This window comes from Myotis yumanensis, unplaced genomic scaffold, assembly GCF_028538775.1.
Source record: "Myotis yumanensis isolate MYYU_CA2020_CCGP unplaced genomic scaffold, mMyoYum1.0.hap1 SCAF_3, whole genome shotgun sequence".
NCBI classification, from domain to species: domain Eukaryota; kingdom Metazoa; phylum Chordata; class Mammalia; order Chiroptera; family Vespertilionidae; genus Myotis; species Myotis yumanensis.
The window spans coordinates 2,826,097-2,850,346 of NW_027223754.1; the positions used below are offsets into that span (position 1 = coordinate 2,826,097).

At 47.7% G+C, this 24,250-nt stretch overlaps 1 protein-coding gene across 2 annotated transcripts in view; it reads right to left on the minus strand.

The window, feature by feature from the left end:
* ASB5 (ankyrin repeat and SOCS box containing 5) overlaps positions 1–17,959 on the minus strand; it is a 56,455-nt gene extending 38,496 nt beyond the window's left edge. The window contains exons 1-2 of one of the 2 annotated variants that reach the window (XM_070408122.1): positions 17,817–17,959; positions 11,167–11,873 (exon numbers count right to left, since the gene is read on the minus strand). In XM_070408122.1, coding sequence (XP_070264223.1) covers positions 11,167–11,362 — 196 coding nt within the window. In that variant the 5' untranslated portion in view covers positions 11,363–11,873; positions 17,817–17,959. Of the gene's footprint in view, positions 1–11,166; positions 11,874–17,811 lie in introns of both variants that reach the window. The other variant, XM_070408123.1, reaches the window with a different exon arrangement.
* Positions 17,960–24,250: the final 6,291 nt, after the last annotated feature.

Here is a 24,250-nt window from a genome sequence, read left to right on the forward strand (position 1 = left end):
AGGACCGCGGGGGAGCCTCCTGCAAGGCCCTTTAGAGCAGCTCCCAGGGAGGCGGCCCGGCCGCTGCTCCATCCACACGGGGCCCAGAATCCCTGCTTGTCCTGTGTGTGAAGCCTGGCAGAGAAAATATTTGCCTGGCAAGAACAGCTTGTGCCTTAAAGGCCCAGAACCCACTGCTTATTTTTGCTTGAGTGTTTGGAAGGTGTTGTCTTTTAAACCCTTTTTAAATAGTTAGAATTCTGCGTGGAAAGGGCCAGTAGAGAGCGTGTGGCCGGCACGGGAACCTGCTGAGCACGAGGCCCCGTTGTGCCATCGCCTGGCTCCCCGGGTGTGACAGATGCAGGGGTGGGGAGCGCCCGGCCCACAGCTCCTATGAGGCCTGCGAAGCATTGGGTCTGGCCCTGCCAAGGCAACTGCAGGGGGGACTCGAACTCCAAGGAATCTAGGTGTTCTCATAGCAGCAACCATCTATATTCAGTGAGTTAGTGAAGCGAGTGGTGAAGTTCACTATCAGCCCGCACAGGGCCCTCATGACGCCCTTCTAGAACCATAATAGAAGTAGTGTTCTTAAGTCTAGAACCATAATAGTAGTAGTGTTCTCACAGCAGCATCCATCTATATTCAGTGAGTTAGTGAAGCGAGTGGTGACATCAACATCCAATGGCCCTTGGCAGGCAAAGGTCTCCACCCCGGTAGAGGGACAGGCCTGGGCTTGAGGAGAGAGACTCGGGAGCCGCGGCTGGTGGTTAAAGCTCTCCTTCTTCCGGTGACTGACTGAGCAAGCTGACAACCTCCTCGCCTTTCTGAGCTTCAGTTTATCCTTAAATCGACATAAACATAAAAGCAACCACTCAAGTCCCGCAAACATCTCCCTGAGGAGCTGACGTGAGCTGGGGCAGAACGCCTGCCTGCTGGGCAGCTGAGTCCCACTGTCAGCCTGTGCTTTGGCAACTGTTCAGGAACACGATTAGTTATACGTTCACTGTCCTTTCTTAGTGATGCTTCCCTGTTACTACATGGTGGCATTCTTGCCCTGGTTTTGAACATGTTTAAAGGACAATATAACATGTATGTAAAGCTTGGGCCCCATGGTGTAATGGTTAGCACTCTGGACTCTGAATCCAACATGTATGGAGTGTTAGTTACCTGCCAGACACAGGGGCAAATGGTTGAGGTCATAAATTATATCTCATAGAAACTTCACAATGACCCTCTGAAATAACATCCATCCACCATCCCCATTTTACAGATGAAGTCACTGAGGGCTACAGACCTTAAACAGCGTTCCTAAGACCACAGACACGGCTAGAAAGTCTAGAACCATAATAGAAAGACGTCGGGTGGCTAAACCACTAGGCTGTCTGCAAGGTGATTTTAAAAGCCCATTTCCTGCTGATTTGAGGTCTTTACTTATTGCTGAGGTTCTTCAATATCCAAGGCATTGTTTTTCCTCTTTGCCATTAGTGGCGATTTCAAGGACCAAGTGATTTGCTTAGTAAATTATTTCCTTCTCCGAGTAACAGCTGTTTTCCCCTGTAGTCGGGTTATAATTCAGGATCCAAGTATTTGGCAAGAATCACGTTTGCCTCGTGAGCCTCAGATTAATTACAAACATCATTTTTTCCCTTCTAATTAAATTCTTTATCTTCCCCAAAGCTTCTTTTTTCAATAATCAAAATATTCATTCTAAAGCTATAGAACCAGGTTTGTGGCCGTTTGTATGTACTTTTAAAAATCTAGCTCTAAATAATTTTAAACATCTCAGTCATTTATGCACATTTATGCAAATCAAATGAACTTGCATAAATAACAATTCTTCAAAACAAATATTAGCATTGCTTCCAGGAGACCCTAAGTATTGAGCTTATTCAAACAGATTTCGCTTTCGCATTCTTGTCATATCACCCCAATGAGATATGCAAGTATTGCTTTAACTTTCATTGCACAGGACGTAGTCTCTCTACCCCAAACCACTCTTGTTCTGTGGATTTGAGTAATGAATGACAAGGAGCCACAAAACCTAGCTCCTACCCTGGATTCCACTAGATGGGCTATTTCATCATGACGACAGGGAGAAAAGCTCACTCGCATTTTCATGAGCCCCCTGGTTTTCCAGGTCTTGGGGGTCACCATGGAGCGGTCCTTCTTTCTCAGACTCAGTGGGTCTGCGATTCTGGGCACGTGAACTCTAAGGAACTGGCCTCTTTCCTTTTCCTAATTCTCCGTTCTGGGCTGTGGCTCAGGCGGGAAGTAAGACACAAAGCTCCCGATCTCTGAAATTTGTTGGGTGGGTCATTTCATTCTAAAAATCACTTGCTACTCTACCGGATGGGCGGCAGGACTCATCGTCTCCCCCGTGAATGAGGCAGGGTCGGGAAACGGAACTCGCGGAACATCTCCCGGCTCATCAAGTGCGCTTGCTGCTGTGAGGAGTCAGTCTCTGCATCCCGACTGCTCGCCATCGCCCCGCTCTTCCGGGGCGAGGCCTTTCCGGAGGCAGCAGGGCTTCCATGAGCCTGTGGCAGCTGACTACCTGGCTCAGCCCGCTAGCAGGGAACCGGGCAGGTCCTGATGGCCAAGGGCAGGTTCTCCACCCGCCGGCCTCCACTGCATTGTCTGGGTCTCCGTCCTCATCTAAATCAAGCTGCACACTTGGCGACGCAGAGGAGCCAGTGCTTCTATTTAAGACCATGGGTGGCGTCTGGGTTTCACCTTTCAGCTTGTTTGCAGTCTGCCCGCGGTGAGACCACAGGCCTCTGGAAAGAGGGCCTGCGTCCCCGGCGTTTCTGTCCTGCTCAGGAGGCAGTGGAGACATGGACATAGCTGCCCCGGGGGAGAAAGAAGCGTCCGGGCCTCTCACTTCTACCCCTAACCCTCCGGAAAGAGTGTTGAAAGGATATTCAGCTGGGACTCATTTCACAGGGGGGTCAGGTTCTGGAGAGATGCATGTAACTTACATTTTCTTTGACATAAACTGGGACAGTTTTGTTTAAATCCTCATTTTATCCTTTTCTTTAGAGAAAAATTCCTCCTACAGCCCAACTTCGGAAGGTCCATCAAAGCCGAGGTGTTCTGTTAGGGAGGGGAAGGGGCACCTGGGAAACTTGTCCCCTCACAGCACCCCAGCCTCTTGGTCCCTGACGCTCTTCTAGAAAACTCCTAAATCTACTCAGAGGGCGGAGTTTTAAAACCCTGTCTCACAGTAACCAGTGGAGAATTATGAGGCTGAGAAAAAAAGATCACTCTAATATGTTCACCCTCAACCTCAACTTCGCAGCGTGCACCTCTTTAATCACAGGCCCCCTGGAAGTGCCGACGATGTGTGGGCCTCCCTCAGCCTCCTGTGCCGGGGCCTGGCATTCTTTGGGCATTTTCAGTCTAAAAGCCAATGGTCTGCTTTGTAGCGTTGCTGAGAGAAGGCTGGAAAGAATGGAGGATTTGTTCCTTGTGCAGCTGGTAAAGAAGAAAGGCCAAAAGTCCACATAGCCTTAGCAAATCCCCTCCCCCTCCCTCCCTCCCTCCCTCCCTCCCTTCCTTCCTTCCTTCCTTCCTTCCTTCCTTCCTTCCTTCCTTCCTTCCTTCCTTCCCTCCCTCCCTCCTTCCTTCCTGTAGGTCGCAGCTATAGGGTTAAGCCTTGGACTGACCTGTTGGCAAAGCCACAAATAAGTCCCAGCTTAGAGGGCACAGTCCTCTTCAGCATAATTAGGCTTGACCTTATGACGCTCTCTAGATCTTATCTGGGTAGCTAATAGGCTAAGGGAGGTGCAGCGAGTGCTGCCAAAACAAGCGAAACTCACAAGAACACTGTAACTATGGTGACCACTACCTTGTTTACCTCTGACTATAAAATAGAGGCTCAGCTTGCCTCTGGATCTCTCTCTGTGGCCTCAGCCAGGCACAGGAGATCCCCCAAGACCCAGCTTATTCTCTTTGTCATTTCTTCATCCATTCGCTGCCCTCACTCAGGCTTTCGAGGCTGAGCTGGCTTGGCACACTTCCTTCCAAAACTTTCTGAGGTAGTTTCAGAGGAAGAGGCATTCCAAATGCTCCGCCCGCTTTCAAGGACAGGGATTGTCTGTCACCGGAGCTAAGCTTTCCTCCCTCCTCCAGGCGAGGAAATGAGTGTAATGTATTAAGACTGTTGCAGGAGCCCACGGAACTGCCACGGAGCCCCTCTGAGCAGGTGCACTGTGGGGTCAATGTCACATAGGCATTCTATCTTCTCCAAGATGTGGTTCATGAAGTTACACCAAGGATTCTGTAAGATGCTTCTGGTGGTAAGCATTTCCATCATTAGCTAATGACTTTTTTGTAGGTGAAATCCAGGAAAGGCATTAGAAAGCTCTTACTAGAGCTATTACGTTTGGATGTGCATGCTGAGAAGATGTGTGCTTATTTTCACACTGACACCAACCACCCAACTATGCGTCCTTATCTAAGGGTTATCTTCATTCTTCATCGCAGATGAACCAGGCTTGTTTAGTTCCGCGTCCTAAACGTCCTGTTTTTCTTTATATTCAGCTTGGTTTCATCTTTACTTCGCAACCAGATATGATCTGTCTTAGAAGTTTAACTGTAAGTTCTACCTTCTGCATGAAGTTCCTGGTACTCTCAATGGACTTCGTTAGGGAACATTCATTGCAGAACTAAACTGCTTCCCCTAGCACCCTACAAATTTCTACTTGCTTGCTGTTTGGGTGTTTGACATGTACAAGGTTTGGCTCCACTCACCTAAGTCTTCTTTTTCTCAAAAAGCAAGTCTTATGTCGTAAAAAGTAAATATATATATGCACAGCCACATATGTACAGATTCATACGCATCCAACTACGAACATGTGTCACATAATATTGTGCCAGGAATAGAGTAGGTATCCAAGTATTTATTGAATTGAATTAAATATAAAACTCTCAGTTAGGTCAAATAATAAGAAAAAATTGCTTACTTTAATAATTTACCATTTCTAAGAGAGATAGTAAATTGGAAAGCAGAAAATAGAGACCTAGTTTTCATTCTTTAACTGTCCTTATTATATAAAAATTTCAGAGTTGAGTATAACAATGGCATCTATCAATATATACAAAATTCATTCTGAAAAATATCACCGAAATGCTTTTAATTTTCCAAAACCTTGGTGGATAAGCAATGAGCATACCTGTTCTTTTCCAAAAATAAATTCTTTTAACAACAAATCTCTGAGGCTTTAGGTAAAGATTTAGGCAGGAGATGTGAGTTAGAAATAATAGTATCAGTAGGTTGAGAGGTGGAAAATACATGGGAGTGAAAGTGGGGAACTGGGAAGCATTATGACTAAGGACCCGTGCATGCTATGGGAGAGCCCATGCTTGCTGTTGGTACAGCCTTTAGTTAAGAGCCATATCCCAGGCAGAAGCATTCTTATCTGTACTCTCTCCTCTGTGCTCCCACAGCCCCTTCCTTAACCATGCAAAATAGCACTTATGATGCTTTTAAATGACTTAGTTATCTGTCTGTCTCTCCCACTAGACTATACACTCCTGTAAGAAAGGGACAGTGGTATGTTTGTATATTTTATCCTTAATGCCCAGCACAGTGCCTTTGACATAAAAGATACACAAGAAAACTCTGTAATAAATGAGCAAATAATTGAACGACCAAAGGAAGAAAGAGAAGCACAAAAGGCATGAGAAGGTTATTCCCAGGAAAACGGATCCCTCCTAAGCTATCATCAACTATGCCAAGTTCCTTAATTCCACAAATTCATGCGATTCTCCAAATATGGAGGAAGAAGAAAGATATTAACACATTAAAGTGACAGCCTTTGTTCCCAGATTCCATTTTCCACTCATGCGATAAAAATAGTTTCCTCCCAAAAAGTGGCCTGGCATACCCGGACATTAGTAGAGCTTGGGTAAAATGAAAATCTCTTTAAAAACATTTCGTTAGCATTTTCGATTATAATGTTATGCTTTTATCATAGAAGAGCAGTTCTATTGATCCAGGTTATTTTAGGCAGTGCTCCGCCTAAGTGCAGAACATGTGCCCCACGCTCTCACATCTTCAATGCCTTTCTATAATGAACACCAGGAAATAAGCCATCCTACAGATTTGTCCCTTGAAATTGCTCACCGCTGAGGTTCTGAGGAACGTTCCTAACATAACTAACCTCATATCTAATCAACACAGCAGCACCGAAAACCACCTGACTGTGTTCCTCAGAAGCAGGCATGATAAATGCCACTGGGTGCCGTTGCCGGCATCTGCGCAGAGTTAAATTCCTGACGTAGCTTTCAGACCTGGGATGGACGTTACTGATGGAGAAAAAAAATGACATGACATTATATAAAATTCTAGTTGCTTTCCCACCCAGTTCACACTATTCTCCAAATGACATGTACTTTGACTTGTGGTGAAAGGCTTACTCGGTAGCCCAATTCCAAGTATCAACAATAGACAGCTCAAGAAAAACAGCAACAAACTGCATGCTTAATGGCAACCCTAGATCCAAATTTATCAAATTACAAACACGAATATTGCATGAGATGACGCTCCATCTCTCCTGTGTTCTACGGAAAGTCTCAGCGATGAAAAGAGGGCCGAAGAGGTTGGGAGTCACGAGACTGTCTTTCAAGCAGCCTCGCAGAGACAGTGCCTTGATGAGTTTTCCATAGTCTAGGATGTGCCCATGACTTCACAGGCTTGGAAACCTGATCTGGCAGCAAAGCTGGAGCAAATTCACATCTGAGGGGTGCGCTTACAACTCACAGAGCACAAACTCTATGGACCGACATCAAGACTCAAGTACCTGAATTTACAACAAGGACCATTAGTGTCGGATGGACTAATGCAGTGCTGGGTCAAACCAGCACATTCTCTTTCTGTGGACAAGTTTGGAGGGAGAGGCAAGTAATAATCAGAGGTGGCTTGGCGATGAAAAGGTGGGACAAAGGGGAATACAGTAAATAAATCAAATGCAAGAACAGATTTCAGATTCTAGTTGATTTACCCTGATGTTTCACACCAGAGAGGAGGCGGCTAAGCAGCTAAGGGCCCACCTCTCCGGGGTGGCTGGAAACCACAGATCTGCCTGTGTATCAACGAATCCTTGTGACTGACATATTTTTCTTTAGATATGTTAAATCGAATTCTGGGAGACAGTCAGTTCCCTAAGGTAACATTTGCTTTCTCTGCCAATGTTATTAAAGGAATCATCAGGTTCATCTATTCTTCTTTTCTTTTTTAAATTTATATTTCTTGTCATTCTTTCTTTTCTATCTGTGCCAGCACCAACAAACAAGCCTCGGTCTCACCTCTTTATGGCAGGGAGCTCCTCAGCTACCTATCCAAGCCTGTCCCACTGCCCAACTCCAAAGACCATGAATATACAAGTCTATCTTAAACTAGGATTTTATGCATGTGTTTTCCCATTCACCCTCCGAGCCCCCCTTCTCCCCCCCCCCCCCACACACACACTCTGCCAGGAACTCTCAATGACTCCTCTTGCTTTCAAAGTTCAAATTGCTTAGCCTGCCGTTCAGATTCTTTCATATCTGTGCCCAATTTATTAACATCCTTTTCTGCTTCATAAACCTTCTACTGCAGTCAAATCTATTGTCTCTTAATAGTCTAAGCTTAAACCCATGCTTCTACTCCTTCCTCGGGTCAACTCAAGATCTGCCTCACCACGCATACCTCTGAAAGTCCACATTTTAGACTCATCTTCCCATTCATCAGATTCCTTTGGTATAAGTCTATCTGGAAAGTCACTATTATATGCTGATACACTATCTCCTTACTTAGAATAAAAAGCTTACAGGTGGGAATGATACCTTTTGTCTTTGTTATATTCTGTTTCTTTAGTTCCTTGCTATCAGGGGTGCTCAAAAAACTAGTGCTTAGAACGGGCCCTGTCCACTTGTGGGTAAAGCTACTGAACTTCCTTCAGAGCCTAAGATAGAACTGGGAAATATTGCCCTTAACTGAAAAGAGGAGCCAGCTAACTCCCGCGGTGTCCCTGGAATATTACAGCTCATGGCTTCTTCTGGGACCGTGGAGTGACTTCAGAAAACCCATGTACTCCCCACAGCCTCATTTGCTCTCTGTACCATTTAACAGCACAGTTGAAAACACCTTTCAACTATGTTAGTCTCACAGTCAGTCTCCAAGTCCAGGGCTAGCTTTAAAAATGGACTAGACCTCTGGTACATAGAGATTGTCACCAGGACCTTAAACAGCAGGAACGATACAGGCGGTAGTTACATAACAAAGTGTGATAAGGGGGTCCCTTCTACTTGATGGTGGCGTTGATAAAAGTCATCGGTACAGAAAACGAAAAGGTGGATTTTTGTTTTATTGGAATAAAGATCAAGAAGGAAATAACCTTAAGCTACTTTAGCTACCATTTATCTGTGCTGCATTCTTGCTGTGTACTCATCCTGTGGTCTCAAGCCTGCTGGGAAAGTGCTTTAAGACTGCCCGGCATCTGTGGGTACAATGGGCTGACTTGCGGGCGTTTCTAAGACACGGTTCTTTCATTCCTAACAAGCACACTGCTCACGGGAGGACATCCAGACGGCTGTCAGCAGGGTCTTCTCTGATTATGAAGGACACGAAAACACACACACGAGCTCCTATTTCATGGAATTTGGCACCCCCACATCATAAATGTTGGGGAGCCATCTGGCTAAGTCTTGAAAGGAGGAAAGAGAAACCTAACTCAAAGTGGAGTAAAGGTGATAATCTCTCCGAGGAAGGAGGAAATTGCCAGATTAAACGAAGATAATTGAGCCTGATTAGTTCATTATAAAAATGTAATCAATATAAAAATAGTTATTTATAGTAAAGAAAAGAACAAGCTACATTAAAATGAAGAAAATAATAATTTCCTGGGCAAGAAAGAATGAATTCTTAGATGTAGGAGATCAATAAAGTGTTTGCAAGGTATCTGATAATCCAATACAAAAACAAATTTTTTTAAAGGAGACTAATTATGCTTACACTGAATAAAATTATCATAATATATTCCATTACTTAACATATAGATTAATGCAAGATATTGGAAGGCAGAATTTTGCTAAAGAGATCCACCACTCAAAACAACACAAAACAGAAATTGTAAACAACTTTATATTCCTAGGAAAAGGGTTTTCTATTAGTGAGTGTTAACTTCCTTCTTCCCTTTTTTGGGAAATAATCCTAGAGTTCTCAGATATCTTCACACAGACTCGTAAAAAGCAGGGAGCCATTTCGTATATGCCTGCCACACCAGCTTCATCACACCGAGCCCAGGCTGAAGAGAAGCCGATTGTTGCATTTTATTTGCACCAAAATACGTGCAAAAAATGAGCTTCCATAGCTGCCTCTAAAACCCTCGTCAGTTCACACACATACAAAATTATAGCGTTTTGGCCCATATTTTCGGTTTTTACATAGGGCAATTCTCCTAATCTGTAGACAAGATTTGACCATGAAGCATGGTAATGAGCTGTAGGCTGCCCGAGAGGGTAAACGCTGGGACCTACAATCATATAATCTATTTAGTCTGGTGTCTGGAAATGTGGTTTTGTTTTAAAATCTAGTCTTCGATGTTTGATGTTTTTAAACAAGATATTCGGTCTACCGGTGAAACGCTGCCACGTTCCCATAGCTACACCTGTTCCGAAGCGGGCTGGGGGGGCACAGGGTCAAACGCTGCCTCTTTCCTCCGGGGCCCACCTTCCTCGTGGGAGGTGCCTACAGGCAGTTAGATTCCCCCACTTTCCATGAGTTCATCAAGTCCTCGCTTTGCATAAGAAAACTCTTTATGGGGAAAAATATACTCATGATCTACCTCATACACCAAAAAAAGATTTCCGGCCTTTACTCAGCTTTCCATGTACACACAGGGTAACCTGCATTTAAAATGAATTATTTTCACAAATTGAAAAATGGAAGAAATCAGATTTTTAAGAGGTCAAGTTTTCCACTCTAAGTGCTTTGAAAAAAATTACATTCTATAGTTATGTGGTAGGATATTTAGATTCTGAACATTTAAGTTACGTTAGAGATATCTGGGGATCTAAAATGTGTGTGCTTGCCTGCCAATTTTCACACCTGAAATTAACCAAAAGACCATCAGAACTAAAAATGTCACCTTGAAACCCACCACAAGGACTGTGATTGTACAGAGTATCAGACCGATAGAACAGAAATGGTTTTACAACCTTTAAAGTCTATGATTCAAATCATTGTTTCTCATTTGGCATCATACCTCAATTTCCTCTGGGAAGCATGGGCGGGTGCTCTTGGCTGCACACATACACCCTTGTTAATTCATCTTCCTATCCTCTTACCATCCATTTCTTACAAATGGAGCAAAGCAACAAGCCACCAGGAAAGCACACGCCGTAAATCTTATTTGATATGCTGCGCTTTATTCTTTAATCAAGTGGTTAATCTTGGTAAAATAACAGCGGTGACAAACACATCAGATCTCCAAATCTTCTCTTTTAAAGCAATGCTTTCCCATAGGCCTAAAGACTTGAATTAAAAATGATAAAACTTTGGCTATATGTTAACGGACCATACAAGTGGGATCCGTGATCGAAGCCTGTAAAACTATGGCAAAGGAAGTGTTTAAAGTTTTATGATATTTATTCACAGAACAGTGTATAGGTAGTTGGTTTCTGGGATGCCACTCCAACCAACCAGCCACACGTGCCAGAACAAGGTATAGTTAAAAGTGTGCTCCCATTCATCTAGTTTGCAAAGATGCCTGCCTTTTACTAACTCAGACATTTCCACAGCAAAGTACTTTTTTTTTCTTTTGTATGAAACCATGGAGTTAGCAAACATTTTCCACAACGAGAAGTTTATAAGATCCAGAGACAGAGAAGCATCGATCAGACTGTCAAACCTTAGAGGGTGGGGGGAAGGGGGAGAGATCAACCAAAGGACTTGTGTGCATGCACATGAGCCCAACCAATGGACACGGACACCAGGGGGGTGAGGGCATGAGCAGGGGGAGTGCGGGGGCAATGGGGGGATAAGGACACATATGTAATCACTTAATCAACAAAGAAATTTTTAAAAAAGAAGTTTCTAAGAGACCCCCTCTGAAGCAACCCGTCAGAGAAATCACACCTGCTGGGTGGATGGTGGGAGGACCGAGTGTGAAACTCAGATGAAACCAGAGAGCGGGCGCCACGTACCTTGTCCCGGGGCCGCGCCGTAGAACTCGGCCGCGATGCGCGCCGCCTCCTTGCGGTTGCCTTTGACGATGTAGAAGTGGCTGAGGATGGCCAGGCTGATCTTCACAAAGAGCTTGAAGCAGAACAGGGAGAGGATGGTGAAGTAGACGTTGGACAGCTGCTGAGCGAATGGCCGGCCGTCTTCCAGCGCCGACATGGCTGCACAGGAATGTGGGCGGCCGTCCTGCGCGTCCTGAGCCCCGGGCCTGACAGCTGGGCTGCGGCCGGAATCCCAGCGAGGCGGCCTCCGGGCTATTTATACCGGCCACGGGCTATTTATACCGCCCGCGCCGCCCCCTTGGCCGGACTTCCAGCGAGGCCTGCGAGGCGTGCCCGGCCCGCGCCCCTGGCTTTCCACCCTGGGAAGAAACAGACGCCACGCAGGCCTCTGCTCTGAGCGTCAAAATCCGGGTAGTGAAATCGACATACACATTGCTGCCTCTTGTCTTATTATTGTTATTATTTTGGTATGGAATTAGCATGAACACGTTGAAGGCTCTGTGTGCGGGGTCCCTGCACATGATATCCGGAATAGCAGGTAGAACTAAGCCCATCACGTCAAGCCTTGAGCGGGTCCTATTTGTAGGTCCTGAGCTCAGTCCTCAAGCAGTCCACCACTGGATGATCTCATCCAGGGCTCATCCAATGAGCCAATGATGTAGGTTGGGCTGTTGTCAGAAAAAAAAATAAAATTTCATACATGGAAAGCCATAGAAAATAACTTTAATTTTCATTCAGTGAACACTTTTTAAGCACCTACTATGTGTCAAACATTTTGCTGAATGCTGGGGAGACATAGAAAAATATAATATCCTTGCGACAAGGATCTCATGGTCTAGAGAAGGAGACAGACATCAGACACGTCCAGGTGGGGACAGGGTGTGGTGGGCGCACCTAGAGGAGCAGCCTCGCCCTGGTGCAGAGGAGTCAGAGAGGCCCCCCCGGAGGAGGTGACAGTGGCCATTCACTGGACCCAGTGCCACTGACTTCAAAGCACTGAAATGCTCCCCTTGCCTCGGTGCTGAGGTCCTGCCAGGGAAGCAGCTGCATGGCCATCACCCCCAGGCTTCCCTGGGGTGTGGTAATGGGGACCACACACAGGGAGCCATGGGCTGGGACAGCTGGCCCGTCACAGGCTCTGAGTCACTGTGCTGACTTCCACTGAGGCGCCCCAGGATTACCAACAAATCCCGCCTCGGTCACGTCTAGGGTTTCACTCCTTCCTCTTTACCAGAAGTGCTATTAAAACTGTCCCCACATCAGCTCATCGGGGGCCGGGATTCTCTGGGGCTGAGGGACACTTTTATTTCAATACGCTGCTGGCATTTGGCATCACCTTTAAATCCCCATAGCTTTACTATTAGGAAAAAAAAACTATGATATTTAGGGTATGAGGTCAAGATGCCTGTATTTTCTGTTTTATATGCTCCTTCAACAACTTTTACCATCTCTAATTCTATCCCATCTAATAAAAGAGTAATATGTAAATTAACCGTCACTCCGCAACAAAGATGACAGCACCCATAGTGGCTGGGGCGGGACGCTGGCGGCATCGCCTCGGCAACACAAGCCCAGCATCTGCACCCTGGTCGCATGAGGAAGGGGAGGAGAGGGGCCTCCGGCCAGAGGCCGCGGTGAGAGATGCTGGGCTCGCAATGACGTGAGCCCAGCATCCGTGCCCTGGCTGTGCGGAGGGAGGGGAGGGGCCTTGGGCCATTGGCTGGGGCAAGGGACACTGGCATCATTGCAGGCCACGCTGTGGGACCCCGCCCCCGTGCACGAATTTCATGCACCAGGCCTCTAGTTAATTAATAAAAATGAAAACCAAATAAAATGACAGTAAGCAAATTTATCCTATCTAATTAAGAGGGAATATTCTAATTGACCCTTACACCGTTGCAAAGATGGCGGGGCCCCACAGCCAATAAGGAGGGAATATGCTAATTGACTGCCACGCCCTCAAAGATGGCGATGCCCACAGCCAATAAGGAGGGTATATGTTAATTGACTGCCACACCCTCAAAGATGGCGGCGCTCACAGCCACAAGATGGCGGCGCCCAGTTCCCTCAGCCCCACTGTAGTGGCAGGCGCGCAGCAAGGCTGGGCCCATGGGCCTGGCCACTCTGTGTGCCTGCCTTTGGAGACCCCCCAGTCCCCTCAGCTCCCCAGCCACCCAGGGCCAGCATGAGGCGTAGGCAAGCCTCCGATGGCGGCTTCCCAGCCCCCCAGGGCTGCCCGAGGCTCAGGTAACCAGGGCCAGTCGAGGCTTGCACTGCCAGCAGTGGCAGCAGCAGAGGTGTGATGGGGCATCACCTTCCCTTGATGCCCAGGTCGCCTCCCACTCCTGAGGGCTCCCAGACTGTGAGAGGGGGGTAGGCCAGGCTGAGGGACTCCCCCTCCAGTGCATGAATTTTCATGCACTGGGCCTCTAGTCAAATATAAACAAGATGCTGTATTTTTCACATTCTAGACCTTCCCAAATAACTTTATTAGTATGTCAGAGTCACCCTAAACATATGGTGCCCCTATCTTTTCGACATTAACATTTTCTTAAAAATAAAATCTTGGTTAGTAATTTAAGTGATTTATTGAGATAAAACTTTCATAATTTACATTATTGAGAGGACACGGTGGAGGGATTTGGTTGATTAGCCAGACTATCCCAACTGTTCTAATCTGCCTATTAGTCAATCAATCAATCAAACCAAAATTGAGCTCAAAAATTGTGTTACTGGAATGGGTGACGTGAGGGAGGTTACAAGCACAGGGAGGAATCATTGCTGAGTCTCCTGTATGCTGCTCATTTCACATAAATCTTACTTGCTAGCTCTGTCTAGAGGGGTGAGTATCATTGTCTAATTTTAAAGATGAAGAATTTGGCTTTAGACAGCTTTAGTGACCTACAGAGTTCCTATGAGCAATTGCACTATTGGAACACAGTTCTGGCTCTAAAATACACGCTTAAGTCACTGCTCATCCTTTCTACTTGTAAGCACTTGCAATCTGAAGGAGCACATGCATCGAGAATAAGAGAGCCACCCAGATCCCCCCTTTCTCTCTCTCTCTCTCTCTCTCTCTCTCACACACACACACACACACACGCACAGGGACCAGTCTGAGACTGTGTTTAATCGTGTACCTAAATGAGTGCCTAAAGTCGTAGGGCAGGCTATACATGAGGATTCTGTGAGATGGAATCCTGTTTGTGCTCCAGAAATAGACAAAAAGGAAAGGGGATGTGCCGTGACTGGGCTAATACTTTTGGATTCTTCAAAGCTAAGAGTTGGTGAGTGACTCCCATAGAAACAACAGACAGGAAGGAGACAGAGGGGACAAAATACAGAGTGGTTGAGAGTTAGTACATTAAAAGCAACAAGTGTTCAAACCAAGATCAAATGATTGAGTAAGAAGAAAAAGAATGAGGATAAAAAATAGAATATTAGATCTGGTCGAAGTAGTTCATGGGTAATTTCTGACTAAGTATTCTAATAAGATAATGGAGTGGATGAGGCAAGATAGTAAGAAGCTAGGAAAATTCCTTGACAAGTGGAATAAGGAAAACAGAAAAACGTAATTAACAAGGCCACACAGTTGGAACAATTTACAGCCAGCTAATGAATCACAAGGTTTGGTCTTCCCTAACCAGGACCCTAAGGGTAGAACGTCTGCAAATTGCAGACCATCCAGGGCAGAAAGGCCTCGGCACCAGTCCCTCCTCCCCGACTTTCTTGATGACATCCTTTAAAAATGAAACTAACGGGAAAATAACCCCTGGCCCCTCTATATGCACATTTTGATGAATCGGCATCCTGAAGAACACATCTAGGAAGCGAATGACTATTCTGGTACGACTCTGCCCTGAGACCTCCTCTACGCTCCCCACCAGTCAAAGGAAGACAAAAAGTCTCAAGGCAAAGGACCCACGTGTGCTCTCCCTAGAGCACGCCCACGCCTCGTATCTCTGCTCTCTTTCTCCGAAACTTGAAAGGTCCCCCCTAGACTTGCAACCAGGGGAGCAGCTGGCAGCAGCAGCGCATCCTGGTCTCACCCCCTGAACCTGTCTCCAAGGCCTCCTTTTTCTCTTTCTCTCTCCTGTTGCTTCTTCTACCTTAAGCCCTTCCTTTGGTTCACTGTCCCCAGCTTTAATAATCACACTCTCAAAAACGTGTGCTGTGAAATCTTTCCTGCACGACGCCAAGAACCCACACACTACTGGCCAGCCCCAGACAGACCGGCTCCGGGCCCAGACCCCATCTGGTAACACGGCAACCATAAGAGCAGTGAAGGGTGATCCTAAAAGTGACTCCCAAATGAAAAAGGTTCCTTGGCTTCCTCCTCCTGCCACCTTTCTAAGTATCAGCTCGGTTCCTCTCCACCACGTGGGTGTCAGAGGGGGTTCTGAGGCCCCCCCTGGGACTCACAACCATTCTCTGCCCACAGCTCTTGCCCACCTCCCTTTAGCATCCCAGGTGACTATCCTACGTAAATTGGCATTTTTGTGTGTGTGCTTCAGAGACATAATTTCATTCAGATGTGGAACAGGATAATGACTCTCAAAGGTGGCCATATTAGTCTTTAAATTCTCACAGAAGAGAGCATCTCATTTCCAGAGATTACAGGGCGCACCTGTTTTGCCTTAGCTACAGTATAGATACAAGTCATTAGATTGAAAACGTCAATGGGACATGATAAACATTGCCTGTTTCTAGTGTTTTCCAGTTGATAAATCTTAGCGTATTTTTTAAAATAATTTTACTGCCTTTTAGAGAGAGAGGAAGGGAGAGAGAGAAGAGAGAGAGAGAGAGAGAGAGACATCAAAGAGAGAGAGGAACATTGATAAGCTGCCTCCTACCCACTGGAGATCAAGCCCATAACCTGGGCATGTACCCTGACTGGGAATTGAACAAGCAACCTTTTGGTGCATGGGACCAGGGCTAGCATAAGTATTTTTATGTAGAGGAAATATAGTCACTCCATTGAAATGACCACTTCCTTTTTATTTTTTTTTTTACAATATGATCCCTTATTTTCTGGTAGAAATCTAAAGGCTCTAATTGACATTTTTATTCCTATTATTTAAAAAAACCAACAAAACAAAAAAAACAGCCCTCAGAACTACAGGCCTACACTGGGAACAGCGAGGTTGCTAATGTTCCGTGCATGGCAGCCATCCGCCCAGCCCCCGACAGGGGTGTGAGGGGGACTTAGATGCAGGCCGTGCACTCTAAGGGCTGCTGGCTGGTGCTGCTGAAGGTCAGTGACAGCTGATGAAATGAAAAGGGAAACATTATGCAGGTTGTTTTTGAAGGGTAAGAGCTCACTGCTGTGCTATTATAACCCTCCTCCTTTCTTATTTTGCAAAATCTCATGAGGAAAACAGAGAGGCAGATGAGGCTCTCGGCTGGTTAGAACACCCTGGAGCCTCCCATGCTTGGGCTGCGTAGGGATTTGAAATAAAAACAGAAACGTTTGCACTGTAACTTGAAACCCTTGCAGGGAATTAACAGCCGAATTTGCCTTATTCCATTCAGCAGAGGCTATAGATGCTGCTTAATTAGCTTAACCTCACTGACTCAGAAGCTGTGCTCAGGGACACACAGCAGAGGCTTGGCAAAGGCCAAGTGGGGTGCCTGGTCGTGGCTCCCGTATGGGCGTGAGCGCTGTGATGTCCCGCTCCCAGACAACGTGTTCCCAGCCGAGCACAGGTGCAATGCCCCGGTCCTGACAGGTGTCCTTCCTTATGGATGAAGAATACACGCCCATGGCGACTGTCATCATCGCAACAGTTATTCTCTGCAATGGCAGCCGGGGTGAGAGCGATTCCGTTCTGCTTGACCGGGCCACCTGGGGGTACATTCTTGCTTATGGCATCTAGCCACGCTTCCAATATAACGGAGCGAGAGAGTAATTGCCGCCAGCATTATGATAATCAGTAAGAAAACAAATAGCACCGAGGTGTCATTTACTCAGATGACATCCAGGCTTGTTGGGGGGAAAGTGACGGGCTTTCTCCCACACTCAGCACAGGTTCCATCCTATGACCTGAGGCACGTTACAGACCACAGACTAAGGCCCGCCCTCACTCGACCTGCCTTCGGTTCAGCTGGTCTCAGTCACCCACGTGCAGCCCCGGGAAAGGTGGCTGAAAGCCGGAGTTCGACATATTTGAAAGTTTCAAAACCAGAGTCCATTTGAAAATGAGCACCTTGCTAGTATTTCCCAGGTGCCAACACTGTTCTACATGCTGTATCAACGACAGGGACATCCTTTTCTTTCTTTTTTTATCCAGCGCTTTTTTTAGAGGATCATCTCTCATCCATCCTCAGTCTGTGTACCTGACCTCCTGGCTCCAGAAAAGGACAACGAGGCAATGCCAGCTGCTTCTGGACTTCTGCGGAGGCCTGGGAAAGATGCTCTTACTCAGCAGGGAAGTTAGGACAGACGCACCAGCCTACAGGTGCCGGACCAGCCTCGCCAGCGAGGACACAGCTCGCCTGGGAACTGAGCCGATGCGAAGTAACATGAAGTAATAAATTCCTCTGGTGGCCCATCAAGGTGTGAGGATGACAGTGATAACAACAGCAAGATGTACGACAGCACCTCACCTTACCTTGTCGTCATTGCCAGCATCACGCCTTACATGCATCATCACTGCTGGCCGTCCAGGTGGCTGAGCCGTCGTCCCTGGGAGGCTGCAGACACCCAGCCATCGTATTCACATTCCAGCAGCCGGAGGAAGGAGGGTCACGGAGCCAGGCCCCTCCCTGTAAGGATCGAGATCAGAAATGACACCGGTCACTTCCATGGACGTGCCATTGCTAAAGCCCAGCCACAGGGCCACACCAGGTGTGGGACAGCTGAGCAATGTCATCTTCACTCCAGGTGGCTGCCTGCTCTGCTAGAAACCCAGCGCGACGTGCTGGCGGACAGCTGGCAGGCTCTCTGCCGCCATGGCTCGGTTAGACGGAGGGAGGTGGGGCCTAGTCTCAGGGCTGGGTCTCTTTCCCTGCCACCAGAGTGCAGGTTATCCCAGATACAACCAGCTCGACGTGAGGGAGAAATAAGTTTCTGTTTCTTATGGGTGCACCGTGTAACCATAAAAGGACCCGGGCTTAAAAGGGAACGGAAACCATGGGCAGTGGGGCAGAGAGGAGACCCAGGCCCTGCACCGCCACTAGGAAGCCCGCCCCCGGCAGACCTACAGTGTGACAAGGGGGTTTCCAGCCACCGTGGTCACCTGCTCTCTTTCTTGTCACTGCAGCAGCTTCACGGCATTCCCTCCATGTGCCGAGCCGGCACGGCCATGGCATACTCAGCCCCATGCTGGGCGCCATATGTGCCGAGCCAGCTCAGCCAGGTTCGGTGAGCCTGAGAGGGGCGGTGAAGGATGGAGAAAAGACAGACAAGAGAAGAAAGCTGGGCCTGGGTGGGATGCTGTCCTCTCTGATGGAGAGCTAGCGACAGAGCCACAGACTACAAGCCGTCTTTATTTTATAGCCAGATTCCACGAGGCAAAGTAAGGGTGTGGTCAAGATGTTTACAACATTCCCGTGGGTTTCAATTCTACTCAATTACATGCACCTGAACTCTATGGAGCCCACATTACTCAGCCATATGGGACCACAGGTTCAGACCATAGGTTCAGCTTACAACCACAGCCTTTGGCTCTTTGGCTATAATTGTGCTGGGAGGGCTCTGCCCTCCAGGCTGGGACTTGCACGTGGCTTTGTCACGAGAGGACCGTGCCCTCTCATTAGTCCGAGGCTTGAACCTGTCCAAACGCTGAAGCCGCTCCCACACCTCCAGGCCTCCCTGACCCCGCAGTTGGCTATACGCGCTCTTCACAACCTCCTCTCCCTTCTCGGCACTGGCTACAGCTCAGGGTCATGTTTTCTGGTCTGAAGCCTGTCTCCTGCCCTGGGCTGAGCCATGGGCTCTGGGATGAGTGCTGTCCCCTGCCGTCTACCTGGTAGATGACATTCAACGGCTCATGCAGGGCTTGGCACACAGGAAGCTCCTTGATAAACGGTGGCTGTCAGGAAAGTGATGCTAAGAAGCCCCTCTTCTCCTGGAGAAAGCTGAAGGGCCTCGAGGCCCCGGGGAGGGGAGGGAAGGGAGCTGGGGTCACCTCCTTTCTGTGGCCTTAGGGTTTGTCATGTACTGCATCACTTCAGCTACATCCAGCAGCTGGTGTAGAGCTTTGGCGTGGCCTCCAGTTTGAATACTGGGTCACTTACTGCTTTAGCTTAGTCTGAAAAGGAGGGGTTGGGGCAGAGCTGCCACCACAGATCAGGCACAGCTACAGCTTCCCTGGCGGTGTGGGCCCCCCTCACCCGCCGCCCCAGCGTCACAGGAGGGCTGGCAGGAGAGGACCACAGGAGGCCCCAGTCCCTGCTGTCACATTATTTGTAGGAGCAATGTCCTCCCAAACCCGGAGACCTGGACCTCTCACCGCAGAGGGCAGCCTGTTCACCCCAGCTCCCCTCACAGGCCTCCCGAGGGCAAGCTTCTCATGCCGGTTTCCCATTCGTCCCCTCACCGCCCAGCCTTCCTGGCACTCTCTGACTTCAGGTGAAGGACATAATGGGAATCATTAACAGGTGTCTATCTACAGCTCATCTTTAAGACTCTCTCTCAACTTCCACGCTGCAATGTCCTCAAGTCTCTTGCTATCTCCTGGTCTCGCTGTGTTTTCCTATTACCTGAGCCATTCGTTTTTTATGAACTTTACCTCAGTGCTCGGTTCTACCTACATGTGATTATTACATAAAAGCTTGGGGGTGGGGGGAGGTCTAGCCGTGACATTGACAGCAGGTGCAGGTCTTTCAATACCTGTTTAGTAGCAGCGTTTGCCTTAGCAATGGCGCTACGGATGGCTTTCCCACGGTGCATGCCTGCTCTGCTCCAGGCGCCACCACGGTGGTTTGTATGAAGCCGGCAGCAGATGCATTTAATCAGTGGGTCAGCTATGCTGCAGGCTGCTCTGTGATCTGGGGCAGCGATTTGCAGGAACTTTTCAAACACGCAGTACCTGACTATGCAGTCAGAGCACTGACCTCCTTTCCCTTAGATACGAAAATGACAATGGCCAACACATCGAGCCGCCCAGTGTGAATGAACCAAAATTATGCCAATTTTTCTTGTCAGATTGGTGGAAATTCTATTTCATGGTGTGTAGCAGAATTTTAGGAATTAGTGTGTGTGCCATGAGGTGAAAAAGGTTGAAAATCGCTGTTCTAAAGAATGAGTCGTTGGAATGGCTCAGAAACAGAAAATTCTTTAAATTTGAAATTTTTAAAATTATCATTTGCATTTAGATAGCATTCCTTTATGAATATAACTTGAATATTATACACACAAGTAGACTGAAGAGAAATTTAAAATTTTGATAAAGTCCACAGAATTGGAGAGTTAAAGACAGCTCAGTTTTTATTTGTATGAGAGGATGTTTCAGTTTTGTAATTATCCTTCTATTAAAGAAAGGGTCCATTCACATCACAAAATCATGGCTATTTTGTTTTAAATAGAAAAGAAATAGGCATTTAATGGCAGTCCTCCCACTCTCCACACCTCTGTGGCTATGACACCTGACATCCCCTCCCCCCGCCACTTGCAGATCCAATTCTGCAGCTGGTCCCTCAGCCCTGACTGCTGTAAGGAAGATTGCTAACAGCATCCACACCCCTGAGCTCTGGCGACCAGCAGTTAATCAAAGATCCCTCACTGGGATCTGGGAGTATCCTTAGTGACTTCTGAGTAGCCATGTGTGCCCCCAAATTGCAATATTCCCACCCCATTCTCCTCCGCACCTTAGACAGGATTGCAAGTCCGCCGAGGTCTCCACCTCTATGTGCAGCCTCATTATCCAGCACAGGGCCCGGCAGCCTTGCCTGAGTACCACGGCGCCTGGTGCCTGCAGGGACACCTCGTCCTGCTCAGTGCCCAGTAGTGCCGCTCCTGTAGTTCCCCAACATGGTTCCTCCTTAGAACCAGGAAACCACCCAGTGAGTACGTGTAACACGTCAAGGTTATGTGGCTAGAAAGCCGACCATAGAGAAAAAATTTGCCAAGAATTATTTCTGTTATAATGACTGCAAACATCAAACACATTCTACATCTCCATCACCTACATATTTTATTCCAGTAATTCTCTCCCCACACATTTAAATAACTTTTAACAGATGCTACACACATAAGAAGTAATTCCTTTCTTAAAAACACAGACCCTGGGCTAGGTAGGAGAATGTCAAGTTCACTCTGTGAACCAAAGGCAATGCGGATCCGCCCCTCTGTATCCACGGCCACGCCCATGCTCAGTGGAGACAGAAAGAAGAGATGCGGCTGCAGGCTGGCTAAGGGCTTGCTCTTCCTCGGTCTTCATTTTCATTCCAGAGAAGGAACACGTGATCTGCTCTCTGCTTTCTTCGTGGGATCTTTCTGGCAAGAACCACTCGATGTCAGGAATCACCAGGGATCTTTCCCTGCAAAGTCACAAAAATGACCAGCTGCTAAAAACGGCAACTTACAGTCAGACGTGCCTCCTGTGAACGAGCACGGAAAGGCAGAGAGGCGCCTGCGGCCGTGAGTAAGTCAGGCCTCATGGGCTGCCTGTTGCCTGACTCACAGCTGCCCGGGGAACACGCCGGGGATGTGGCAGCCTGGACGGTGAACCGGCGCGCAGAGCCGGGCCGGCTTCTCGGCATCTGTCACGGAGCTCGTGCCAAGTCACGAGGCCCTCAGGTCTCCACCTGCTCCTACAGTGTCATGTACACAGTGATGACCGGCGCCCGCAGGATGACGCACGATGAGAACACGGAGGCAGGATCTGTGCTTCAAGGGTTTCAGTCGGATATTCCAGTCACCTGAGTGGGGCTTCCAACTTCCTTCCATGCGAAGCGTGATCGTGCGAAAACCTTGGGACACATTCCGGCATCCAGAAGCTAAAACCTGTGATTCTCCTGAAGCATGTTTCCCTTCAGAATAGACCTTTCAGAGTCAGGCTCTAAAGAATTCGGATGGTTCCTTCTTTTGGTGCATGTGGTTTTTAACTTCTTAGGTGTTCCCAGGAGTTTAAAAAGTTTCTCAGAAAAAAATAGTAATGCTAGGTATTAGAGTCTTCCAACCGCCTCTTCACATAGTGATTTCCTTCTCAGTTTTACAGATTAAACAAGGAGCATGGACGTGGTAACAGGTCCACACAGAGAATGTGCGTGAAATCATGGCCTTCCCTGGCTGCTCCCCTTACACGGGGGTCGGAAGAGCTGCCGATGCGCTGAGGGCTCGATGTTCCTGAATAAGCAGCGAAGGCCCCTGCCACCCACAGGGGATGTGTGTAGAAGCGGAGCCTGTGAAAATCAGTCCTGGGCAGACAACTCCAGGTCAAGGACCAGCCCCATGTGTCCACATGAGAAGGGGACAGGCAGGCCTGAGGCGCATGGGGAACAGAGAGGGGAAGGCAAGTCACCTGAAGGCCAGGCAGAATAAAGGAGGGCGCAGTGGGCAAAGCTCCTGAGCAGCCAGCACCCAGCAGAAGCCTGAGTTCATCCAGAGACTTGGGACAAAACACCCTCCGCCTCCCCTCGCAGAACCACGGGGCTGAGCCTCCCTGGGTTTGGGGAGAACTCCTTGCGTCAGGGGTCCCCAGAACCAGGGTTTGCTGGCTCATTAGGGCTCACCGGATTCATTGTAGTTACACGGTCCGTTTATGACAGGAACGGGAGACAGAACAGCCAGCAAAGGGAACTGCGAGGGGGAAGAAGCCAGCCAGCTCCGAGAGCCTCTCCCGGTGGAGTCACATGGGACCAGCTGCATCCCCCAGCACGGGGTCCTCTCCTGGTGGAGTCACATGGGACCAGCTGCATCCCCCAGCACGGGGTCCTCTCCCGGGACCTGCTCCATACCCCCAGCACGGGGTCCTCTCCTGGGACCTGCTCCATACCCCCAGCACGGGGTCTTCTCCTGGGACCTGCTCCATAACCCCAGCACGGGGTCCTCTCCTGGTGGAGTCACATGGGACCTGCTGCATCCCCCAGCACGGGGTCCTCTCCCGGGACCTGCTGCATCCCCCAGCACGGGGTCCTCTCCTGATGGAGTCACAGGGGACCTGCTGCATCCCCCCAGCACAGGGTCCTCTCCTGGTGGAGTCACAGGGGACCTGCTGCATCCCCCCAGCACGAGGTCCTCTCCCGGTGGAGTCACAGGGGACCTGCTGCATCCCCCCAGCACGGGGTTGAGACAGCAGGTCAAGTGCCCTGGACCAGGGAAGCAGGAGACTCACCGCCCAGGGTTTTCACACTTAAATTACTTCTCAATCAAAGAAGAAATACAAGATTTAAAAACAACATCTCAGGAATGTTAGGACATAAAGCAGTTATCAGAACAACAAAAATGAAAAGACATCAAATATCTAATTCCTAAAACTAGTAAACCAAGGAAAAGTGGAATAAAAATATTGATAACACTAAAAAATTAATAAGCATACAAAGAACAGTAGTATTAAGAAATGTAAAGGATAGTTCTTTGAAAAAAATCAACAAAAATACTAATCAATAAAGAAAAAAAGGAGAAAACACAAATATGTGTAATTAGAATTAATAATTAATAACCATCAAAATAGAAGAATAGTACCTCATGAAATTTCTACCCAATTTTTAAAGATCAGATAATCCAAATGCTACTTAAAATATTCCAGTCTATAGGAAAAAAGGAAAACGTACAAATTCATTTTCTAATCTGAGTATATTACAACCAAGAAAGAAAAAATCAATTCCACTTACTAATATTTATGACAAAAACATAAAAGAACAATTAGCAAGGAAAGCCCAAGAGCATATTAAAAATTAATCCATCAAGGCCAAGTGGCGTTTATTCCAGGAAGGCACAGTGGTTCAATATTAGAAAATTCACTCATCTAATCCAACACATTAACAGTGTCTTACTCCCTTCCGGCTGCTATAACAAACTACGATAGACGGGGCGACTTATAAACAACAGAAACTTCTTTCTCAGACTTCTGGAGGCGCCAAAGTCCAAGATCGAGGTGCT